The sequence below is a fragment of the Otolemur garnettii genome, unplaced genomic scaffold, assembly GCF_000181295.1.
Source record: "Otolemur garnettii isolate 467f Iridium unplaced genomic scaffold, OtoGar3 scaffold00122, whole genome shotgun sequence".
In the NCBI taxonomy this organism is placed as follows: domain Eukaryota; kingdom Metazoa; phylum Chordata; class Mammalia; order Primates; family Galagidae; genus Otolemur; species Otolemur garnettii.
In genome coordinates, this window is record NW_003852517.1 from 3139808 (window position 1) to 3163461 (window position 23654).

The window sequence follows — 23654 nt, forward strand, 5'->3', positions numbered from 1 at the left end:
AGATTGTTACAAGAAAGACACCTCCACCTAAACCAAACCTTGGGAATAAAGGCTAATTAAACAATTCATTTATTTGTTAACTACTTGATTTTAACTATAGACTTTCAATTCAGCATCAATTGAACACCTGCCATGGGTAAGAAACTGTTTTAGAGGTTGACATTTGCTAGCCTTTGGTGAGCCACTGTTTTACCAAGTTGCCTATGTTTTTGGATAGCCATTCAACTATCTATTCTATAAATTATCAACAATTAAGTTTAGAATCTAGGCTCCTGGCTCGACGGCCATAGCACAGTGGTTACAGTGCCAGCCACATACACCGAGGGTGGTGGGTTCGAACCTGGCCCAGGCCAGCTAAACAACTGCAACAAAAAATTATCAGGGAGTTGTGGTGGGCGCCTATAGCCCCAGCAGCTTGGGAGGCTGAGGCAAGAGAATCGCTTAAGCCCAAGAGTTTGAGGTTGCTGTGAGCTGTGATGCCACAGCACTCTACTAAGGGTGACATAGTGAGACTCTGTCTCAAAAAAAAAAAAAAAAAAAATCTAGGCTCCTGCCTACTACCCAGCACATGCCAAGGTGATCCCCCAACTTCCAGGTGACTGGTATTTAGAGAATATAAGATCACAAATCAAACTTGGAATGCAAATGTGCTTGGAAAATAAAAAATCATGCCATGTAGTTAAAAACGAAAGACAGCTTGTTTTTGACAACTCAGTATTTGTATCATCTCTGTCATGGCTTCCCTACATTCAGAAGATAATCAAGAATTTTGTTGTTGTTTTTACTGAGAATTGATTATACAAACACAAAGACACACACACATAGCCCCTCTCCTCGTGTGTATGTATGTGTGCATGGACACACAAATACATTTGTAATCTCACTGATTACCTTTATGTTTAGTTAATTGGTATTCAAACAGCTGAACTACAATCATGCCCCAGAATATGGCTTATATTGTGGGCAGGTCTGTTCGAGGACTGCTTGGAAGAGTCAGAGGCAGAGGAGTTTGCTATTGTAAGCAAAGGTGACATTGCTGAGCCATCAGGAAGAGCTGTAGCTATTTCTGGAAACAAAGATGTCATATTAAAATTGGATAAGTGAGAGTTGGTCATGTGCATTGGTGGCATCTCAGTAAGAAGAGGAAAACTTGGTTGAGCAAAGCCAACAGGTCTGGGAGGAGATAAAATTGATCCAAATCGGTTATTCAAACTTCCACTGTTTACCTTCTCTGTGCTAGGATTTGAGAACATTTGGTTAGAAAAATAGGGAATTGAGATATCATTAGACAGTGTAGGATGGGCAGGAGAGTATGGGGGATAGAAAGAAGGGAGGGTATTCTGGGGATCTACTGGGATAAGGGCTGGTGCTCGAGTGGCACTAGGCTGAGTAACCTGTGGAATGAAAGAAGTATTAGCATTTATTGGTGGATTCATGCCACCCTCAGGAATAAAGGGAAAACCAAAATTCTGTGACAGTGTATGCTGATCAGGACCTGAATTATCATTAGGTACTTGTGGGCTATCAGGCATGAAACGAACAATACTTCCTCTCTTCTCTGCAGCAGGTTGTTGACGTCCCAGAATCATGCTGCCACTGGTAGAGAGAGGAAGATGGGGAAGACTTGGATCAAAGACATTACTATGTCTTTGGTTTCCAGAACGATTCCTTTCAGGCTGACGAATTTTGGAACCACTGCTGTCTTGCAAGGGATGCCTTGATCTCTGGGGAACTGAAGAATTCGCTTGACGTACAGGAGGCCCTTGATCAGCATTTCCATGAGACACGGATGGGTGAGGCAAAGCTGGCCTTGCAACTCCATGCATGTTGGTTGTGACTGGAGGGTTCATATGGCCCTTGGTCCCATGACTGTCAGTAATCCTCATGGGATTGGATTTCTGTACAGAAACATTGGGACTTGTGTTTCGACCTTGAATATCTCCTGAGGAAGAGGAACTTGAAAAGGGAATATTCAAGGTGCTGTTCCTGGTGTTAATTGCACCTAGAGACATGTCACAACTTTCCCTGTTCTGATTCTCACTCTCTCTTCTAATGTGGACACTTTCATGAGCTGGAGGACAGTTGTACTCAATTGCTGAGGACGGACCACACTGTGTATTCCTCTGATGTTCTGAGAGTGGTCTCTGGCTCCCAATGACCTGATCACCAAGGTGAGGAGCAAGTAAACTCTGCATGAAGCTTTGATGACATGCGTTTTCACTGTCCCTTGGTGGAACAGCATTTCCTGTTGGGATGCCCTGAACTGGTGGGTAAGTCAATCTCTTTTGACGGTCAATTGGTGGTGGGCCAGTGTTCTGACTGACTCGAAAAGCCTGGGACTGCATACTCCTCAGTGAGGGTACAGGGTTACCTATCTCATTATTTCTTGAAGATTGTACTTCAAAATTACTCTGGGGCTGTTGACTGGCTCCACTTGGTTTAAATGTCTGACATTCAGAAAGGCGGATATCTGAGGCTACAGTATGGTCCACACGACCCTGCATGTTATGAATAGCCAAACTCTTATTTCTAGGAACATCAAGATAGTTTCTCATTTCAAGCTGATCTGAAACTCTGGAACCCTGAATAGATATACCCATTCTCTGCTCTGAATTAGAAGATGTCTTTCCAATGAGTGCCTCCGCAGAATAACTGGAAACTCTATTTCTCTCCGGCCTGTGTGGAGTACAGGTCATGTCGGAAGGTCTAGTCACGATGCTCGGTTGGGACACCATTTGCTGCTCTAAGCCTCTTGATGTCAAAAGCCTCTGCATTGGATTATGCCCAGATACATGTTCAGAAGAAACCCCTGAGCCTTGCTGTCTGCTTCCAACATCCTGCTGTTGGTGCATAATATCTTGATTGAGATGGTTCTGGGGATGACTATGGTGGTTCCGGCTGGCTGAAGGGTTTTCACAGCTCTTCTCTGGCTGGGAACTTCCAAAGTGTTGCTGCATTTGCTGCTGCATCTGTTGATGGTGAGGATGCGGCTGCCCACTCTTGGGTCGGGACTGGTCAGTTGCGTGGTGCTTCGGTTGTAAGGAAAGCTGAGAGGCCTGAGTGGCCTGAACAAGATTCCTCTTTTTCTGCATCTGGACTTCCTGCTGTAGAGTCCTCTGTTGGTGAACGTTATGGGGCTGAGAGTGGACAGAGCTATCTGCATGAGGTACATGATGCTGCAGTTGATACAAGTGATGCCTCTCTCTTAACTGGCCTGCCTGCTGTTGCTGCTGCTGCTTTATGTAGAGATGGTTACTGTGAAGGTGAGATACCCCTTGAACTGGAACATGCTGTTGCAGGGCCTGTAGATGTTGGCTTGCCTGGGTTTGCTGCTGCTCAGCAACTGAAGGCTGAGAACTACACTGAACTTCAGTTTGCCTCAATGCCGGGGCTACGAAGTTGTTACCAGATGGAAACAGTCGTGCAAGGCCTTCTCCGTGTGCTGGGTTGCTAACAGGTACAACAGAATTTGAAGAGTTGGGGGGAATCTGACCGACCATCATTTGAGTTTGATCAGAAATGCTGTCTGGAGTTCTACTCATCAAGGACATACTTTCAAGCCTGAGCGGGGCTGGCTGGCAATGCTTTTGACGTTTAGCTGAAGACAGTAAAAGGTCATCTTGGACAGCACGCTTGGCAGAATCCTTACGGCTTTCATGACTTGGCTTTAAGAGTGGCTCTTGAATCTGTGAATTTGGTATGTTACTAGTCATAGTATTTAGCTGTTCTTGGGAATATTCAGTCATCAGAGGTGGTCCAGGAGGCTGATTACCATATGAGCTAGATGAAACAGTCAGATTAACTGTTGTAGGAACAGTTGTTTGCTCTGAAGTTTGGGATAAACCCACACAGCTAACCAGAGGATGGCTGATGCTGTTCTGATGAATAAGATTATTCACACTTAGACTAGTGATGCTTGGTGGCTGAGATGTTGAGGCCTGTAAAGAGGCATTTGATGTTTTAATTCCTAGAGAACAACTTGGTTTCTCAAGGGGCCTATCCACAGCTGCTTCAACTGAATCCTGAGAATGAAATTCATCTGATGTTACTTCTGCCTGTCCGGTACCCTTCTCTTTAGGTGTCTGTGATTTGAAAGGTGGATCTCCCTCTAATGATGATGCTTCAGAAGGCTTTGAAGTAACTTCCCTTACATCAGCCTGGAGACCAACTCTTGCCTTTTCAAGGTTCTCTTGATCAAAAATAGCTCTTGCTGCAAGCGCTACTATATCAGTTTGCTCTACAAAGGTACAGCTGTCACACGTATTAGTTGTTGTGCTGCTGGTCACATCCTCTCTCGTTGTCTCAGGAAGCATGGATGCAACTGAGAAACTACGACTACTGCCAGAGCTGGTCGACATGGGAGAGTCAGTCTGCCTGCTGGGCATCAGAGACCCATTGATGACCTCCTGATCAGGGAGGCAGGAGTGATGCTGTGCTGGATCTCTATCGTCACTGCCCATCAGTAACAGTTCCTGCTTATGCTGTAAATTAACACTGGAATCAACTATTTTAGAATTTTCTGAAGAAAAGTCAGGATGACTCATTTGATCTGAAAGAGATGATTTCTGAGGGTCTTTTTCTTTAGCAAGATCAGAGAGCAATGTAGTTAAACCTTGCCCCTTTAAGAGACCTGTGGTTTGCATCGTATCTGATGAATCTTGCTCAACTCTGCAAGGTTCAGCAATGATTTCTACCTCAGAAACACAGTCAGTACTTGTAGTACTTGTGGTAGATGACAAACCAGAAACCTGAGAAACCAAAATGTGAGGATCATTTGGAGATGGAATCAACACACTGTCTGAAGGGCAGGATTTGGCAGCATCTGACAATGCTAAACTAGTTGGTTTATCCTGAGATGTCTCTCGTTGCAAATTGGGGGTACAATCTTTGGATTTTGCTGGGGCCATTGCAAAATGTTCACTTGTTACAGATTCTTGGGAGGGTGAGCCAGACTCTTCTGCTGACTTACATTTGGATACAGACTCAGGGGTTACTGATTCAGAATTTAGACCATCCAGAGAATGTGAAGCAGAAACACTTACACAATTTGCTTGGGACACAGGGACAGATGGTAATACGACAGGGAGGCTTTCCAGCAGTCTGTCACTACAGGATGGCTCTGCTGAGCTTCCAGCACTGGGGCAGTCTAACTTGCTCACATCTCTGACTGGATTTAGGGGACATGCTGACTTGTTTGCTGCTAAGTGTTTCTTGGCACCTGGTTTCTTATTCAACCTTTTTGACTTCACGTTAGGTGGCAAACAAGCAACAGTGTTCACTGAAGGAGTAGTTACTAGATTATAAGTGCTGGGTAGTGAGGCTGAATTATCTGTTGTTGTGAGAGGTGCGACGGTGGTTAACGAAACACAGTTAGCTGAGGGGGGTTGACTATTTGCAGCAGTTTGAGGATTGGCAGGCTGACTGATAGACAACTGTACACAGCTTTGCCCTGCCATCTGTGATATGCTTTGATTGAGACTGGCCAAAGCGCCAAATGTATTCAGGGCAACATTGGTATTTGGATCTTCGCTGGTGGTGGGTTGAATAATTTGCATAGGGGTTTGATTTGTAGTTCCTGATGAAGACATCACAGGCTGTAAAGCAAAGAGCTGCCCATTTAAAGAAATGGTTTGAGGCTGTTGTTGGTTTGACATAGTAACAGAAAAAGTTGGTGTTGAATTAGATGTAGATAAAGATGAAGGTCTTGGTAATATGTGGACAAGATGCTTTCCTCCAAAAGTCTGTGGGGTTGAAACATTTTGCGCTGAGTTATTAGAACCTATTATCGCATTGGCTCCATTGACAGGGAGTCGAACAGAACCAGGAGGTGGAGCAGAGAGGAGTGGCAAAGGATTCTGATTAGCTGCCTGTATGATTACTATCTGCTGCCCTACTGTTTGGTTGGGAACCTCTGCCCTCATCACTGTTGGGCATGGGGTGGTGCTGGGTGGCTGAAGAATGATAACGTTTTGATTAGCTGGAGCTGCATTCACAGTTGGCCCAACTGGCTGAGCCATATGAATCACTTGCATTGCTGAATTCAGTGGAAGGATATTTTTGGGGGGCTGAGATTTAACTTGCGGCTGGGCAATTAGTGGCTGCAAAGGTAGAGATGGGCAAGAAGGCAAAGTTACAACTACTTGCTCAACTGGCTGCCCGTCTGCTGGGAAAGAATTATTCAAGTTGATGCCTGCAGCCACATGTCTGTTGTGGTTGCTTATGGTGGTGTTAGTACCAGACTCATTTAATACTGGAGTCACAGCAGAAGATGGGGTCTGGCTTAAGGGCTGAATAGTATTTCCCGCCAATTGCAAAGTAGTCCATGTTGTCTGTGTGTTTCCAGCTGAAGAAATTCGAGTAAGGCTATTAATGTTTTTCAAATCTGAAGCACTAACGCTTGAAGAAGGCAAAGAACAAGAAAGAATCCAACCACTGTCCAAAGAGTTTGCAGAAAGAGAGCTTACAGGAGTAGTGGTCCTCCCCACTCCAGGGGCAGATGGTGCCACCACTGTGGTTGCACTTGTCAAGCTTGCAGTCTTGCTAATGCTCACTGGAGAAGAATTACCTGCAGATCTAGGAGCCTGGGAGCAGACTGTGGTGGAAACTGAGACAACAAAGGTGTTTTGAAAATCACCCCTGAAGTCCTGTATGCTCAAGCAGGACTTGTTTCCATGGTGCACTTCAGTAGCAACTGCTGAAGAACCGGGGGGAATGCTTGTAGAACAAGAGGTTGTTTTCTTCAATAATTTGGGGCTCTCTTGTCTATTCTTATTTTCAGAAGAATTTTGATCATTTAAACATGTGTGCAAGGAACGATGTTGATGAAGTTCAGGTCCAAGTGGAACAGCAATCAGTGAGCTGGTAGTGGCACCATGCACACTCGATTCACTTTCAGACGTGGAAAGCTCAAGAATATTCTGAGCAGAAATGGTAGCAGGAAGACAAAGAGGAACAGGCTGGTTGGTAGCTAATGCAGAAACCGTGGTCTGATGCCATGGCTTGTTTTCAGAAGGGTAGACTCTAGAAATAGACACAGGAGTCACAAGATTGCAAGTCCTCTGCACTGGCACCACATTGGCAGTTTGCTTTTGTAAATTATGACCAACATTAAACGTTATCCCCTGAACAGCTGCTCCCTGGTTGTTTCCACCAGGCTGACTCCCACTGGAGTAAACAATGATATTTTTTTGAACCTGGTCACTAGGAATAACAACAGAGACCTTTGAGTTTTTGAGATTTCCTTTCCAGTGGATTGTAGGGTCATCGTATAAACATATGTCATTTGCTTTCAGCAATTCAATATATCGGCCATTTTCTTTTTGGATTTCTTCGAGTTGTTTCCGTAGCTTTTTAATTTCTTCAGCTATAATATTAAAAATAAAAATACTGATAAGTGTCTTATTTATAATAACTTGGGAAAGCACTGTGCACTAAACTATTGAATTCTAATTCTAGCATTCTAAATACCTCAGCTGAGAATCTTCAGCTCTTTTTGAACTTCTTTCTTCATTTTTAGAATGGTATCTCAAACTCCTATCCCTTCCTTTTAAGAGTGTAAATCTTTAAACATCAACAACTAAAAATTCACTCATAATGTATAAATCTCCCACAGGGCAGCTACATACGTAAAGCAAGAGAAGACATATTGATAATTGGCTTGGTGCCTATTGCACAGTGGTTACGGCGCCAGGCACGTAACACTGAGGGTGGCAGGTTCAAACCCGGCCCAGGCCACCTAAACAAATGCAAAAAACTGACTAAATAAATAATAGGCAGGCTTTGTGGCAGGTGCCTGTAGTCCCAGTTACTTGGGAGGCTCAGGCAAAAGAGTCACTTAAGCCCAAGAGTTGAAGATTGCTGTGAGCTGTGACACCACAACACTCTACCCAGGGTGACAAAGTGAGGCTCTATCTCAAAAAAAAAGAAGGCATATTGATATCATAACATGCTAGAAAAATAACTGAATATCACTATAAGACCTTTTAAATGCTACAACAGCTAATGTTACTTGTGGCAGTAATAGTCTCTTTTATAAATACCTTTAGTTTCTATTTTACCCTTTGAAATCATGGAGACTGAAAGAAACAAGAACACATAAGAAGCACAGTGGTAGAGCAGCAAAGAAAGCTTCCTCTGCTGTGGCAGGACCAACACGGATATGCTACCAAGCAGTGAAGCCGTCTGTCACGGTCCTCCTCCTTTTGAAGGGAGACAGCTGCAGCCACAAATGGGCCTTACCAGTGGGGCAGACTTGTCCTCTGTGGCCCATACATTCCCATCTTCTGGGCATAGTGGTAGGTATTCTAATCCATTACCCACCAAAAGCAGCCAAACCTCAAGGCTAATGTCCTGTGAGATAGCCTGAAATGAAAAGTTCCATTCCAACAAGGATGAGCTGAGACTAGCAGATTATTTTCCCTGATATTTAAACTAAAGGACAAAAGAAAGATGCCAGTATGCCATGGACATTATGGACCAAGTAACAGTGACCAATGTTCTCACTTATTGCACATTTACTGCTTGGCCCTTTTCATTCATTGCCTCATTTAATAATAACAATAAGAATAACAATGATGATCATGACAGCTAATGTTTATCAAGCATTTACTGAGTGCTAGGCTTTAGTTTAAGTGCTTTACTTGTATTATCTTTTTTAATCCCAATAAGAACCCTAAGATGGAAACTATTATTATTACCATTTTTAGATATGAGAAATGGAGTCAGAGTAGTTATATAATTATCATAAACTCACTCAAGTAGACACTAAGATCATTCTTAAGATTGTTTTTGGAAATGGAGACTTAGAGAGGTTAAGTAACTGGCCAAAGGATACTGAGTGAGTAAATGAAGCTGAGACTCAAACCCAGGTAGACCTGACTCCAAGGCCATTGCTTCAACCCCCGTGCTCGTGAATAATGAGTATGCAGAGGAAGCTGCTAGGAGGAAAAAAGACGATAGAGCAGATAGCGCAGACACACACACAAAAGAACCAGAGAACAATCATGACAGAGATGAAAAATAACTAGATTTAAGCTGTCTCAGATGCTGCCCCTAACCCCCCTAGCCTAGCTGGTCAGCTTTTTATGAGTCCCACACAACTTGTATTTTTCAATAGTTTCCCTTTTCAGCCTTTCTGTGAAATGAAAGCCACCTTCATTAGAAAAATCTACTCATTTGCAGTGTACCTCTGAAGAGCAGAGTATCTAACCATCTGACAGGATTGCAAAAAAGGACCTGGAGGATAAAAGACAGCTGACTTAGGTGGTAAGTGGCTATTTCAATAAAAGTAAACAACAAGAATTCTGAATGCTGACTTCCTGAACATGCTTTCCAATATCCTTCCCCCATCACAATAAACACAGCCCAGTACTGTCCTTTCCTCAGCAAATTCTGCCCTTTTTTCTCTCCTTTTATGGTAGCCTACTGATGCCCTTGTCAGAGCCATAAATTAAAACTGGCCTTCTACCCTGAGCTTTACACTTGCCTGGGATATTTTTCTTTTCAGCTGCTATAAGGAAATCTGCTCTCCAAAACTGGTGGAAAAAGAGAACTCACTAGACAACATTTAAAAAGTCACCTTGGCTCGGCGCCTGTAGCTCAACCGGCTAAGGCGCCAGCCACATACACCTAAGGTGGCGGGTTCGAATCCCCAGCCCGGACCTGCCAAACAACAATGACGGCTGCAACCAAAAAATAGCCGGGCGTTGTGGCGGGCGCCTGTGGTCCCAGCTACTTGGGAGGCAGAGGCAGGAGACTCGCTTAAGCCCAGGAGTTGGAGGTTGCTGTGAGCTGTAATGCCATGGCACTCTACCCAGGGGGACAGCTTGAGGCTCTGTCTCAAAAAAAAAAAAAAAAAAAAAAAAAGTCACCTTTATCTAAAAGTTGAATATCATTAAATGATCAGGCAGTTTGAAGCACACGTTACACATAACATGAACAACTATAAACTGACTGTTTTGGCCTTTTTAGTTAATACAGACTTAAGTCTTGGCACAGGTATATCCTAATCTTGTTTTTAAATTGCACAAAATAGAACTCTCTCTAGCTGCAGGATCAAACTGGAATAAAGGAGATAGAGTATTCTTAATATCATGAGTTAGGCAAATATGAATTCTCAAAAGAATCTAAAATCAAAATTATGTGTACCTGCAAGATTAGTGGTGCTCACAGAGGAAGGAAAAGAGTTAAAATAAAATCAATGCATTCCAGACCCACTGAATGCAAGGTCTTAATAATGTTTTGGGGGAAGAATAGGCTTCTATATCCTAATGTAAATTTTACTGAGATATAAAGGACTAAACATTTAAAAAAACAATAAAAAGCAAGAATTTACAAATCCTTACCTTGTTCATTGTTTCCTCCATTAAGCAAGAGTTCATCATTTTGCCTTTTCAATTCTGTTATATATTTAAAGGCTTGGTCCAGGATCATATTCTTGCTCTGCCAAAGAAAATTAACCATTTAAAAGTTTCACTGATGGGCAAGAAACTTGCCAGAAGAAATGTAAAGCTTTGTCTGTATCATCTATGTATCTTTTCAACATTTAAAACAGGTACCATATTTGAAAGCTTCCACTGTTCATTTTTCATTTATTAAATATTTACTGGGCACTTCCTATGTGTCAGGCTCTATTCTAGGCACTAGGGATATAATAGTAAAACAGACAAAGTCTCCGCCCTTGAAAAATACATACACAGATATGAAATAATCAGGTAGTGATAAGATTACATGTGCATACACAAATGAAGAAAATAAAGCAGGTTAAGGAGGGGGCTACAGTGATGATGGAGGTTACTCTGCACAATGGACTAAATGTTTGCATCCCATTAAAAATCATATATTGAAACCTTTATCCCCAGTGTGATCATATTTGGAAGTAGAGCCTTTGGGAGGTAATTAGGAAATGATCGTGGAGTGCTCATGATTGGATTTGTGCCCTTACAAGAAGAGACAAAAAGATCTCTCTCCACCTCCTGAGGACACAACCAGGAAGGAGGCCCTCACTAGGAGCAGAGGGCTGGTGTCTTTATCTTAGACTTTCCAGCCTCCAGAACCATAAGAAATAAAATTTCTGTTATTTAATTCACCCTGTTTATGGTATTTCTGTTATAGCAGCCTAAACTTAGACACTCTGCTACAGTGTTTTGTTTTTTTTTTTTTTGTTCTTTTTTTGAGACAGAGTCTCACTATGTCACCCTTGGTAGAGTGCCATGCTGTCACAGCTCACAGCAACCTCCAACTCCTGGGCTTAAGCAATTCTCTTGCCTTAGCCTCCCAAGTAAATGGGACTCCAGGTGCCTGCCACAACACCTGGCTATTTTTCTCTTGTTGTTGCAGCTGTCATTGTTGTTTAGCTGGCCCAGGCTGAGTTCAAACCCACCAGCCTCAGTGTATGTGGCCAGTGTTGTAACCACTGTGCTACGGGTGTTTTTAATATGGAATCTAAGGAAAGAACCCTCAGCAAAAACTAAAGGAAGTGAAAGGAAGCATGCCCCGTGGATATCTGAAGAAAGAGACTCCACATATAAAGATCAGAAAGGCATAGGGCCTCAGAGAGGGAATGGAATCTTTGAGGAACAGTAAGGAGATGAGTGGGGTTAAAGTGAAGTATACAGGGAAAGACTGGTAGAGGAGGATGAGAGTGCATTTAAGACCATGTAAAGATTTTGGGTCCTTTTGTTTTGTTTTGTTTTGGAGACAGAGTCTCATTTTGTCACCCTTGGTAGAGTGCTGTGGTGTCACAGCTTATATAGCAACCTCAAGCTCTTGGGCTTAAGCAATTCTCTTGCCTCAGCCTCCCCAGTAGCTAGGACTACAGGTGCCCACCACAATGCCCAGCTATTCTTTTGTTGCAATTGTCATTGTTGTTCAAAGACAGTTCAAACCTGCCAGCCCTGGTGTATGTGGCCAGTGCCCTAGCCACTGAGCTATGAGCACCGAGCCCATGTAAAGATTTTGGATTTTCATGCTATTCTTTGCTCTATTAACCACAACTACAAATTATTCTAAATAATAAGTCATGGAAGAAATGTTACTTGATTGCATTTGGTGTCATCCTCCCAGTATAGTCTACTCCTAAGCTTTTTCAGAAAGATTATATTTTATGATTATATGAATCAACAAATTTTAGAATCAAAACAATACCCATATGGCAAAAATATATAAATTTTATTAAGGACTATATATCAAAAAGCACTATTCTTTTTTGCTTTAGTTCTCCAGACCCTGTTGCAGAGGTAACTACCATAAAGGGACTTGCATATCCTTCCAGAAATGCCCTATGCTAATCCATGCTTAAACAGATCTTAAAAACAAAAAGACAGAGAAAAGGATGTTATAAACAATATGTTGCATTTTTTAATTTAAAAATATATCTTAGGCTCGGCGCCTATAGCTCAACCAGCTAAGGCGCCAGCCACGTACACCTAACGTGGCGGGTCCGAATCCCCAGCCCGGACCTGCCAAACAACAATGACGGCTGCAACCAAAAAATAGCCAGGCGTTGTGCGGGCGCCTGTGGTCCCAGCTACTTGGGAGGCGGAGGCAGGAGACTCGCTTGAGCCCAGGAGTTGGAGACTGCTGTGAGCTGTAATGCCACGGCACTCTACCCAGGGGGACAGCTAGAGGCTCTGTCTCAAAAAATATATATATATATATCTTAGAGATACTTTCACACAGCATTTAGATATCTATCTTATTATTTTTAATGACTTTTTTTTTTTTTGAGACAGCCTCTCACTCTGTGATCTGGGGTTGAGTGCTATGGCATCATAGCTCACAACAATCTCAAACTTTTGGGTCAAGTGATCCTCTTGCCTCAGTCACCCAAGTAGCTGGGACTACAGGTGTCCGCCACAATGCCCGGCTATTTTTTGGAGACAAGGTCTCACTCTTGCTCAGGCTGGTCTGAAGTCCTGAGTTCAGGTAACCTGCCCGCCTCTAGCACAGAGTGCTAGGATTACAGGCATGAGCCACCGTGCCTGACCCTGCCATTTTATTATTGATTAAATATTAAAGTCACTTAACAATCATTCCGGTTTTATTCTCTAACTATTAAAAATGCTACAGTGACTATTTAACTTCTACTCCAGTATCTTTATTATTAAACATCTCCAATGCTCTGCAGATAGCACTATCCATCTAGGAATCATTGTGATTTATAGCATCTTATTAACCAAGTCATAGTTCTGGGTTCCTTACACTGAGTCCCAACAAAGACCTAATACATAAACCTAGAAATTCTTTACTTTTAAGAGAAAAAAAAAACTGTCATTTTCTAAAACAAGAATCTAAACAAAGGCAGAAGCTGATGATGTCCAGCCACCCACCCCTCTACTGGAGACAGGCAGAGCACGTAAAAATAGGAAGAGAGTCTTAGGCTGTTCTGCTCTGCGAGCCAAATACGGACTCCTTTGTGCATTCTAGGGCACCATGCAGTGAAATGGTTAGGGTTCTCTTTCTTCAGGGAAACTTAGAGAAACAAAGCCAAGAGCAGGAAAATAAGATTTTACTGGGCAAAACACAAATCAGAAGACATAGTGTGCCATTATGTTAGGAAACAAAAAGTACGTTTTTAAAAGACTGAAAAACACATTTATGGAAGTCTAAGTCCACTCTGTAGGGGAGAGAGAAAAGAAACTGAGGTGTAAGGGCGATAATGCTGAGAAGCACCAGCAACTACAGTAGGTAGGGTAAGAGAAGAGGTTAAAATTGAGAGGACTCATTGAAAGACTCTTAATAAAGCAGCACCAGCAACTACAGTAGGTAGGGTGAGAGAAGAGGTTAAAATTGAGGCTCGGCGCCTATAGCTCAACCGGCTAAGGCGCCAGCCACGTACACCTAAGGTGGCGGGTTCGAACCCCCAGCCCGGACCCGCCAAACAACAATGACGGCTGCAACCAAAAAACAGCCGGGCGTTGTGGCGGGCGCCTGTGGTCCCAGCTACTTGGGAGGCAGAGGCAAGAGACTCGCTTGAGCCCAGGAGTTGGAGGTTGCTGTGAGCTGTAATGCCACGGCACTCTACCCAGGGCAACAGCTTGAGGCTCTGTCTCAAAAAAAAAGAGGTTAAAATTGAGAGGACTCATTGAAAGACTCTTAATAAAGCAATGATAAGAACTACCCTGCAATACATGTACATATCCTATGCAGCTGGATGATTTTCCTTTCCTGTCCCAACTGTAGGAGACACATTTATTTTCTGTGAAATCTGAACCAGAGACTTCCAGCTTCAGGAAGAACTGGCATAAAAGTAGACAAAATAAGGCTCTTGAATGAAAACAGGGAGTCACGTAAAACTCTTAACTACTGAAGCATGAGGCTCTCTAGCCCCCATCCCTAACCAGCCCCCAGAATAATAGCAACCAGGCTTATACTCCTGCTCCCACTACCCCCACTCTGAGATAGGAGATGGATAGATTCTACTCTGGAAAAAAAATTATTTACCCCCCCAAAGAAAAAAACTATAAATTCTGATATTTTTAAGTTCCTTAACAAAACCAGCACACCATCTAATCCTGCAACACTGAGAGCCACCAAGAGCTAAGGCAATTCAATTATCTGTAAAGCCTCATTCTCAAGTATGAAGAAACAGCCACGTCACTAAACACATAAGGAAAACCTCCAAAAAGAAAGACAAAACATCACAACAAAAGGAGGGGAAAGGAAATCAGAGGAAACAAAAACAGAAAATTGAAGAAAACTTTAGGAAAAAACCTAAATAACAATCAGAGATGAGAAAATTATATCCATAAACATACAAAGAGTCAGAAACAGAGAATAAGAAAAAAAGACTCTTGGAAATTAAAGATATGAAAGCTGAAATTAAAAACAGAAGAGTCAGAAGAGACCAAGCAGTTGAGATTTGAAAGGAGGACAGTTGTTTTCAGAAGTAAAGTCTCAAAGGAAAAAAAGGGAAAATGGAAAGGACATGGTACATTTAGCCACATAGAAAACTGCACTAAGAGACTGTTGGAAATGTGGGAAGAATTAAAGATAAGTATGTAGAAAATTAAGCAAATGAAAAACTATGTGGCAATTATTTACCCCCAAAACCCAAAAGTTACGAATGAAATAATATACTCTTTGGTTTAACCATAAATAATATTTACAGAATCTTAACAACATAAAAGTTGAGTGCCAATTTTAACCAAAAGCTGTGATAGAATTGGATTGGAAGGATCAAAGAAGGGGAAGCCAGGAGAAAAGCATAATAGGAAATTGGTAGATAATACCTAAAATGGGAAAATTGCCATTGTGTTAGGAAACAAAAAGTACATTTTTAAAAGTAAGCATAGTAGCCCACCCCTATAATTCCAGAAGTTCAGGAGACCAAAGCAGGAAAATTACTTGAAACCAGGAGTTTGAGACCAGCCTGAGCAACAGGGCAAGACCACAGCTTTAACAAAAATATTCAAAAGAATAAAAATTAGGCTAGGTGTCGTGGCTCATACCTGTAATCCTACCACTCTGCAAGCCTGAGGCAGCTAGACTGCTTGAGCTTAGGAGTTCAAGATCAGCCTAAGCAAGAGTAAGACCCATCTCTACTAAAAATAGAAAAACTAACCAAGCATCATGGAAGGTGCCTGTAGTCCCAGCTACCCTGGAGGCTAAGGGAGGAGGATCTCTTGAGCCCAAGAGTTTGAGGTTGCTGTGAGCTACGATGATGCTATGGCACTTACCCAGGGTGACAGTGAGACTCTATCTCAAAAAAAAAAAAAGAAAGAATAAAAATTAGCCAGGTATGTGGTAAATGCCTGTAGCTGCTCAGGAGACTGCACCAGATTGCTTGAGCATAGGAATTCAAGGTTACAGTGAGCTGTGATCATGACAATGATCATAACAAATAAATAATAAAATGGAAAAATTATGATACAGCAAGGTAAGTATGTTATTTAGAAAGTGACAGTAAAAATCAAAAGAAATTGGAGAATGTTGCCTTTGGCAGGCAGGTAGGAGATTAATGTTTGTTGTTCTAACTTTTTTGTGCTGTTTTCTATATGCAATATTAATTTTTGCATATATTAATCAAAATTTAACAAAAAAGATTATTACAAATTATGATATCCCATTACACTGGAATACATATTAGATAACCATTTAAAAAAATAAGCTATATGAGGAGTGGAATCTACAACCAAATGTTCACTGTGTACAGAGTGAAAGCGACAATCAGGTTATAAAACAGCACTGGATATACATATCCAGTATAGAGTATATCCATGTATTTATACTCACACTCACACATGAAGATTCATAAAGCAATGCCTGAAGAGATGTGCAACCAAGTGGTTATGACTTGGGAATTATAAACCATCTGACTTTGTTATCCTTGATAGAGTGCCATGGCATCATAGCTTACAGCTCAAGTGGTCCTTTTGCCTCAGCCTCCTGAGTAGCCGGGGCTATAGCCACCTGCCACAACGCTTGGCATGGCCTTCCAGAGTACTAGGATTATAGGAGTGAGCCACCACGCCCAGCCTTAAAAATTATTTTTTAATGTTTTTATGTCTTCCATATTGTTTCAATTTTTTCTTTTGTTTCGTTTTCAGTGAGTGTGCTTTATCCTCATTATCAAAAAAACATAAAAAGCTATCTTCATTGGGGAAAACCTTCACACTTGAAGCTGAGATTTTAAGTACTAGATGAGGCTGATAGGGCACACAGAATAAATTAAAGAAGTTATCCTTCGAAGATTCTAATTAAGAATTTAAAAGTGAATAAAGAAATGCCTGATAAAGTGGCATATATATAAACATAATCCTGGGATTAATTTAGCAATTGAAGAGAAAATTCAACTTAAGAGACTAGAAATTACATGGCACATTTAACCAGGTAGAACCTGTACTAGAGGCCAGGTGCAGTGGCTCACACCTATAATCCTAGCACTCCGGGAGGCTGAGGCCAATGAATTGTCTGAGCTCACCAGTTCGAGACAAGCCTGAGCAAGAATGAGACCCCCTCATCTCTAAAAACAGAGATCCACGTAGTCGGGTGCATTTAGTCAAAGCTCTTGGGAAGCTGAGGCAAGAGAATCACTTGAACCTAAGAGTTTGAGGTTGCTGTGAGCAATGATACCACAGCACTCTATAAGGGGCGACACTGTGAGACTCTGTCTCAAAAAAACAAAAGAAACCGTACTAGAGATTATTGGAAACATGGGAAAAATTAAAACAGGTATATAGAAAATGAAGCAGGCCAGGCATGGTAGCTCATGCCTATAATTCTAGCACTCTGGAAGGCCAAGGTGGGAAGATCCCTTGAGCTCAGGGTTCAAGCCCTGCCTAAGCAAGAGTGAGACCCCATCTCTATTAAAAACAGAAAAATTAGCTGGGGATTGTGGTGGGTCCCTGTAGTCCCAACTACTCAGGAGGCTAAGGGAGGGGGATTGCTTAAGCCTAGGAGTTTGAGGTTGCTATAAGCTAGGCTGATGCCAGAGCACTTTAGGCTGGGCAACAGTGTCTCAAAAATGAAGAAGAAGAAAAAAGAAAATGAAGCAAATGATAAAGAAGGCAATTAGTAACTGCAAAAAAACTATAAAGGGCAGGAAACAAAAGTAATCATTTTCAGTACCAAAACAACTTAGAGATTGTCTGTTCACAACTAATTAATAAAAATATGAATGGACTTCTTACCTGCTTCAGGGCAGGAGAACATGGGATCAGCTCTCCTATTCTGTTTATCCCAGCATTGATTTTCTTCTTTCTGTGCCTCTCCACTAGACAGGGGTAAAATCCATTTATCAAACTTTATACTACTGTGCAAAAATGCCTCATTCTCTCTTGGTAAAAAAATTTTAGGTATCCAATATTATCTAAAGACAAATAACTATAACAAGTAAATAAGATTTCTAAAAATGTTATCTTTTAAGTCTAGTGTTACACAAAGCAATATAAGCAAATACATGTATTAGCATTTCAAACGATTGATAATAATTAAATTCAAATTATAAACAAACAGGAATTGCTAATATTGCATTAGGCCATCATTTTATTATAGTTTAAGTATTTACTAGAGATTGTAATGATAGCCAGATTTAAAGAACCCACTAACAAGCTAAACTATTAAAAAGCTACTGTTTATGGCAAATGGACAACTGAGACCTACCTAGGTAGATTAAAGAACCTTAAAACACTTTTAGGATGACTAGAAGGACTTTATGGAATTGAAACAGCTTTTAGTTATGACTTAAAATAGACAAGAAAAGGGATTGGTTGGTTTTCTCCATAGGCTATGGGCTCTCTACTTCGGCTACATAGGATCTTTCCCATCTAAGAAACTGGGTACTTGACAACTTCTCAATCAACTGCCAAATGTTCCAGGCTTAAATGCCACAACTTTAGAAGGGGTAAAAGGATACAAGAGATTATATAAATAATTTCTATATAACAAGAGTCTTACCTATTTTCTGTTAGAAAGTTTTCTAGGGCTCACACCTGTAATCCTAGCAGTCTTGGGAGGCCAAGGAGGGAAAATCTCTTGAGCTCGGGAGTTCAACTAGCCTGAACAAGAGACCCCATGTCTAGTAAAAATAAAAAAAAACTAGCCAGGTGTTACGTCAGGTACCTGAAGTCCCAGCTATTTGGGAGGCTGAGGCAGGAGAATGGTTTAAACCCAGGAGTTTGAGGTTGCTGTGAGCTAGGCTTATGCCAGGGCACTCTAGTCTGAGGTAAGAATGAGACTCTGTCCCGGAAAAAAAAAAAAAAGTAAATTTTCTAAAACCTTCCTTTTTAACAAAGGATCCCAGTGTTTCTAAAAAGATGATCTTTCAGATTACAGCATGAGTAGAAACTGCTTTGAAAAATGTATATTTTTTTGCTTCATGACCTAGCAACAAGGACAACCTTTTTAATGACATCTAATTACTCTCTGTTAGTAAGTTATAGTAAGGACATACCTATGGCACCATGTGATGGGTGATTCTAATAAAAAAGATTTAGCTCTTTGCCAAAAAACATCAGATTTAATTTATACATTCAAGGAAAGCAAAGCAACAAACTGTGGCTTACCTTTCCTCTGAATTCTCTAACAATAACGTGTTATCTAAGAGCAGATTTTTTTTTTTCTTGAGACAGAGTCTCACTCAGTTGTTCTGGGTAGAGTTCCACATAAGAGCAGATTTTTTAATGTGTAGAGGTTTAAAAAACAAGTCAGCTTTTTACCCCTAGTGATAAATGAGTTCCAAAGGCAATAAATTCCTCATTCTGGAAAACATCAAATCCCACCAGCATTCAACATATCAGTTTATTTTATTTATTTTTATTTATTTATTTTTGAGACAGAGTCTCAAATTGTTGCCCTGGATAGAGTATTGTGACATCATAGCTCACATCAACCTCCAACTCTTGGGCTCAAGTGATCCTCTTGCCTCAGTTTTTCTATTTCTAGTAGAGACAAGGTCTCGCTTTTTGTTCAGGCTGATCTCGAACCTGTGAGCTTTAAGCTATCCACCAGCCTCAGGCTCCCAGAGTACTAGGATTATAGGTGTGAGCCACTGAGCCCAGCCAACACATCTGTCTGTAAATAAAATTTTTCCAAGAACCCTTTCCTTAGAGAAAGGAAGATATCATTTATAGAGCTATAGAAATTAACACCTAAAGTAATTTTTTAGATCTGAATGTAGTTCTTGACGGAAAATAAAATATTAAACCATATGCCAAATTAAAAATACATGCACAATTATTTCTATATATGTTTATTTGCTTTTAAGCTATAATTTCAGTACTGGAGATAAAATCAAATATTTATTTCCTATATTTCTTCCTATCCTCTAGAACTCCACAACTTAAGACCTGCTGTTCACCTCTTACCTATACCAGATGCAACCAGCCCCCCTCTGGAATTTCTGCAAAGACACATATCCTTCATTCTATTCAGGAGTACTAGATCTGGACTACTGTAGTGAATGAAATCAGGTAAAACGCTAGCTCCAGAAATATATTAATCTCTTATTATCTACATAGACTACAAATCAGAAGTTGATAAGCAAACAAGCCATTTATTTTCATCAGACTCAGGGAGTAATCTGTCAAAAACAGATAAAAGAACATTTTCCTAAAACATAACAAATAATGGTTCTATGCTTATAACAAAACTTACATAGTCAACTGCAGTATAATTTCATTTTGAATTTTAAAAAAATGCTAACAAGTAAAATTTAAATTGTTTCTACCTGCATTGTGTGTCTCCCGGTTTTTCTTCCTGAAAGAAAAAGTGTAGATAAAAGGTAGCACAAAAATAATGGGAAAGCATGCTCACCACTTTATATTTTCTTCCACACCTAGAGTTGTAGGTTAGGAAGTGAAGCAGTCACTGAAAACTTTATTTGGCAATGTAATTTAACTGCTAGTAAGTTCACAAAGTGATATGCCAAGTAGGTGACTTCTGATGTTTGTCCTGGATGTGGGTGTATAGGAGAGAAAAGCAACAGCAGAGAGTAGTAATTCCCAGGGAGGAAAATCTGGCAGCAAACAGCACCCATTCACTGACAGTGGGCTGAGCTGTCCTGTACATTTTTGTACCTTAGACTGTATAAATTCTTAAATTTTCATAAAAGCCAATATACTAAAAACATTGATTTTTTTTCCCTTTCATGAATAATTACCCAATACATTGGTATTCTCTAATAGCTATTTGATAAGAAAAGAGAATAGTGATTTTAATATTAGAAAAAGCATTGGCTGTGCAAATCTAAGCAGATACATTACCCAAACGCTGGAAGAGAGTTTATACAAAGAACCAATAGCAATATTGTGCTGGTAGGCATATTGGTATTAATGGATTGTAATGTCACAAAATGTCCATTCATTTAGGCTGACTACAGCCTAAATGAACTTAGGATATCCAAAACTAATACCATAATATAAGTAAAACTGTCATTAAAAACTAAACATTTAGCATAGATTTGGAAATACCAAATAATTAAGCTGCTGATTGTCATTTTTACTTGTTATATTGCTAGCAGAATAAGGAAGACAGGTACATTTTAGCCTTATACCCCTTCTAGTAAATATTTTTATATTTATCCACACATATTTCTGAAGAGTAATCATTTTCTAGGCATACACATGAATGTTCCCTAAGGACCACCTATTTAGCAAAATAGGAACTAATTATGTTTCTTATTTGCTCAGAATACATTAACTTTGGACTATGCATACATACCTGTGCTGCTTTTTTGTAGGAGTCTCATTCTCTGTCATTTCTGGCATGGTTACAGTGATAGGAACCTATAAAAAGATGGAAAGTCACACCAAGAAGTTTAGTTATCCTAGAATCTTACAAAAATTGATCAATAGCAATTTGATTTGAATGCCAAAATGCAAAAAAAAAAAAAAAATGACATTGATAAAGCACTGAGTTAGAGGTGAGGGAGAAAGAGGCATAAGAAAACAGGACAAAAATATTATAACCAGCAAACATAGAACATGGTGAATGTAAAATATGAGGTCTAGCCAGAAAGAGCTCAAGAAGATTGGAGCAGAGAAAGATCACTGCAGGCTTAAAAGTCAAGAAAAGCTCAAAGGGAATGTAAACTTGAGCAAGACCTGGAAAAACAGGTAGAACATACTTGAGCTGGGAAAGTGTGTTCTTTGTTCATGATAGTGAAGTGTTCTACAAAATTTGAACTAGAACAATGGTTCCCCCTCTCTGAACACAGAAAAATAACCAGAGATGACAAGTGCAAAACATGTAATATTCCATACATGAAAAAAAAATTCATTTATTCACTCATGTATTGGGATTTCTTTAACTTCAAACTACTAGAAGGCTCATGTTACCCTTTGAGAATCATTAAAATCTGGGCATGAAAATCTTATTTGTATTTAAAAGGTCAGGATATGAAAAAAATATATGTACTTTTGGGAAATATACACATTATATGGAAAAAGCCTGAAAACAAACACATTTATATATTAATGATAGTTATGTAAGATCAACAATGTTATAGGTAATTTCTTTCTCATCTCTGATTTTCAAAAATTTCATAATTAAAACTATAATGCTTTTAAATCCCCAGGATTTACAATCTTTCAAAAAGAAGTCTGCCAAGTTAGAATACCTGGTCCAGTAAAGTAGAGGAGATACAAGTGTAGTTTCCCAATTTTTTCTCTTGAGGGAAAGAAGACACCAGTATGGAATCTGAAGTCGGAAAGCATGAGTTTAAAATCTGGTTCTGACATTTTCTACATGTCAGGTCTCAGACAAATTCTATAACCTCTCAGAACCTCAGATGGTTCGTCTACAGCACAGACCATAATAGCAGTATCTATAGTATTGGGTTGTTTGAGAAGTGAAATTATTTGCAGGGACAACATCGTACTACAGTACCTGGCTGTGGCAAGAACATAATGAATGTTAGCTATAGGTTTTTTTTTTTTTTTTTTTTGAGACAGAGCCTCAAGCTGTCCCCCTGGGTAGAGTGCCATGGCATCACAGCTCACAGCAACCTCCAACTCCTGGGCTCAAGCGAGTCTCCTGCCTCCGCCTCCCAAGCAGCTGGGACCACAGGCGCCCGCCACAACGCCCGGCTATTTTTTTTTGGTTGCAGCCGTCATTGTTGTTTGGCGGGTCCGGGCTGGGGATTCGAACCCGCCACCTTAGGTGTACGTGGCTGGCGCCTTAGCCGGTTGAGCTATAGGCGCCGAGCCTAGCTATAGGTTTTAATGAGGTATTTCAGGTTACCCTTAACCTTAGAAAGGAGGGGGAAGTGTCCTGGGAAATAAGTGGAAGTGAAAGCAGGCAAAGGGATTACAGAAAGTACTAACTCAAGCAGCCTGTGGTGAAATGTGGTCAAGACCCATTTCCAGCAACTTATTTCTATTCCACCTTCACACTACCACTAATGAAGGCACCTACTGGCTAAAAGCAATGGACTCACATTCAATGTCCATATAATGATGATGCAGGACATGTCATTAAATAAACAATTCCTGTCACCTTTCTCAGCCAAGAGCTTGCAGAGTTTCTTCACTTTTGATTCCTGGCTTCCAACACCTCCTGTTTCTGATCCAAATCTACCATCTTCTGCCAGAAGATGGTCTATAGGTTGTATTTTCTTCTTACTATAGGAGAGAAAAAGCAGTGAATGTTTATAGTCACTACATACCCATTAGCAGCACACTGGACAAAGGCTGGCAACCTGTAGCATGTGGACAGATTTTTAGTGGTATGTAAGATGGCCCTGAACTCTCCTCACCGCTTCAAAACAAATGGAAGGCTGGGCATAGTGGCTCACGCCTGTAATCCCAGCACTTGGAAGGCTGAGGCAGGTGGATTGCCTGAGTTCACAGGTCTGAAACCTGCCAGAGGCAGAGGGAGACCTCGTCTCTAAAAATAGCCAGGTGTGGTGGGCACATGTAGTCCCAGCTACTTGGGAGGCTGAGGCAAGAGAATCGCTTAAGCCCAGGAGTTTGAGGTTGTTATGAGCTAATGATGCTACAGCACTCTACCAAGGGTGACAAAGTGAGACTTTGTCCCAAAAAATAAAAAAAGAAAAGAAAAAGAAAAGACAATAAATGCAACAAATACTCTCCAAAGTCACTTTCTTGTTGGTTACTCATACTCCAGTCCCCTAAAGATGACTCTCTCCTTTCTCTTAAGCATACTCAATGCCCACTGATTACTCCAACTCATCCACCCAGATAGGTTCTCAATTC

The 23654-nt window shown here is 40.7% G+C and overlaps 1 protein-coding gene across 1 annotated transcript; it reads right to left on the reverse strand.

The window, feature by feature from the left end:
* Window positions 1-548: 548 nt before the first annotated feature.
* USF3 (upstream transcription factor family member 3) lies at window positions 549-22908 on the reverse strand. The gene is made up of 6 exons (XM_023517863.1): window positions 22877-22908; window positions 21160-21224; window positions 20168-20196; window positions 17631-17713; window positions 10344-10440; window positions 549-7363 (listed from the first exon to the last, which is right to left on the reverse strand). The coding sequence occupies exons 2-6, from the start codon at window positions 21204-21206 to the stop codon at window positions 915-917; spliced, it is 6705 nt and encodes a 2234-aa protein (XP_023373631.1). The 5' UTR covers window positions 21207-21224; window positions 22877-22908; the 3' UTR covers window positions 549-914.
* Between the last annotated feature and the right edge of the window lie 746 nt (window positions 22909-23654).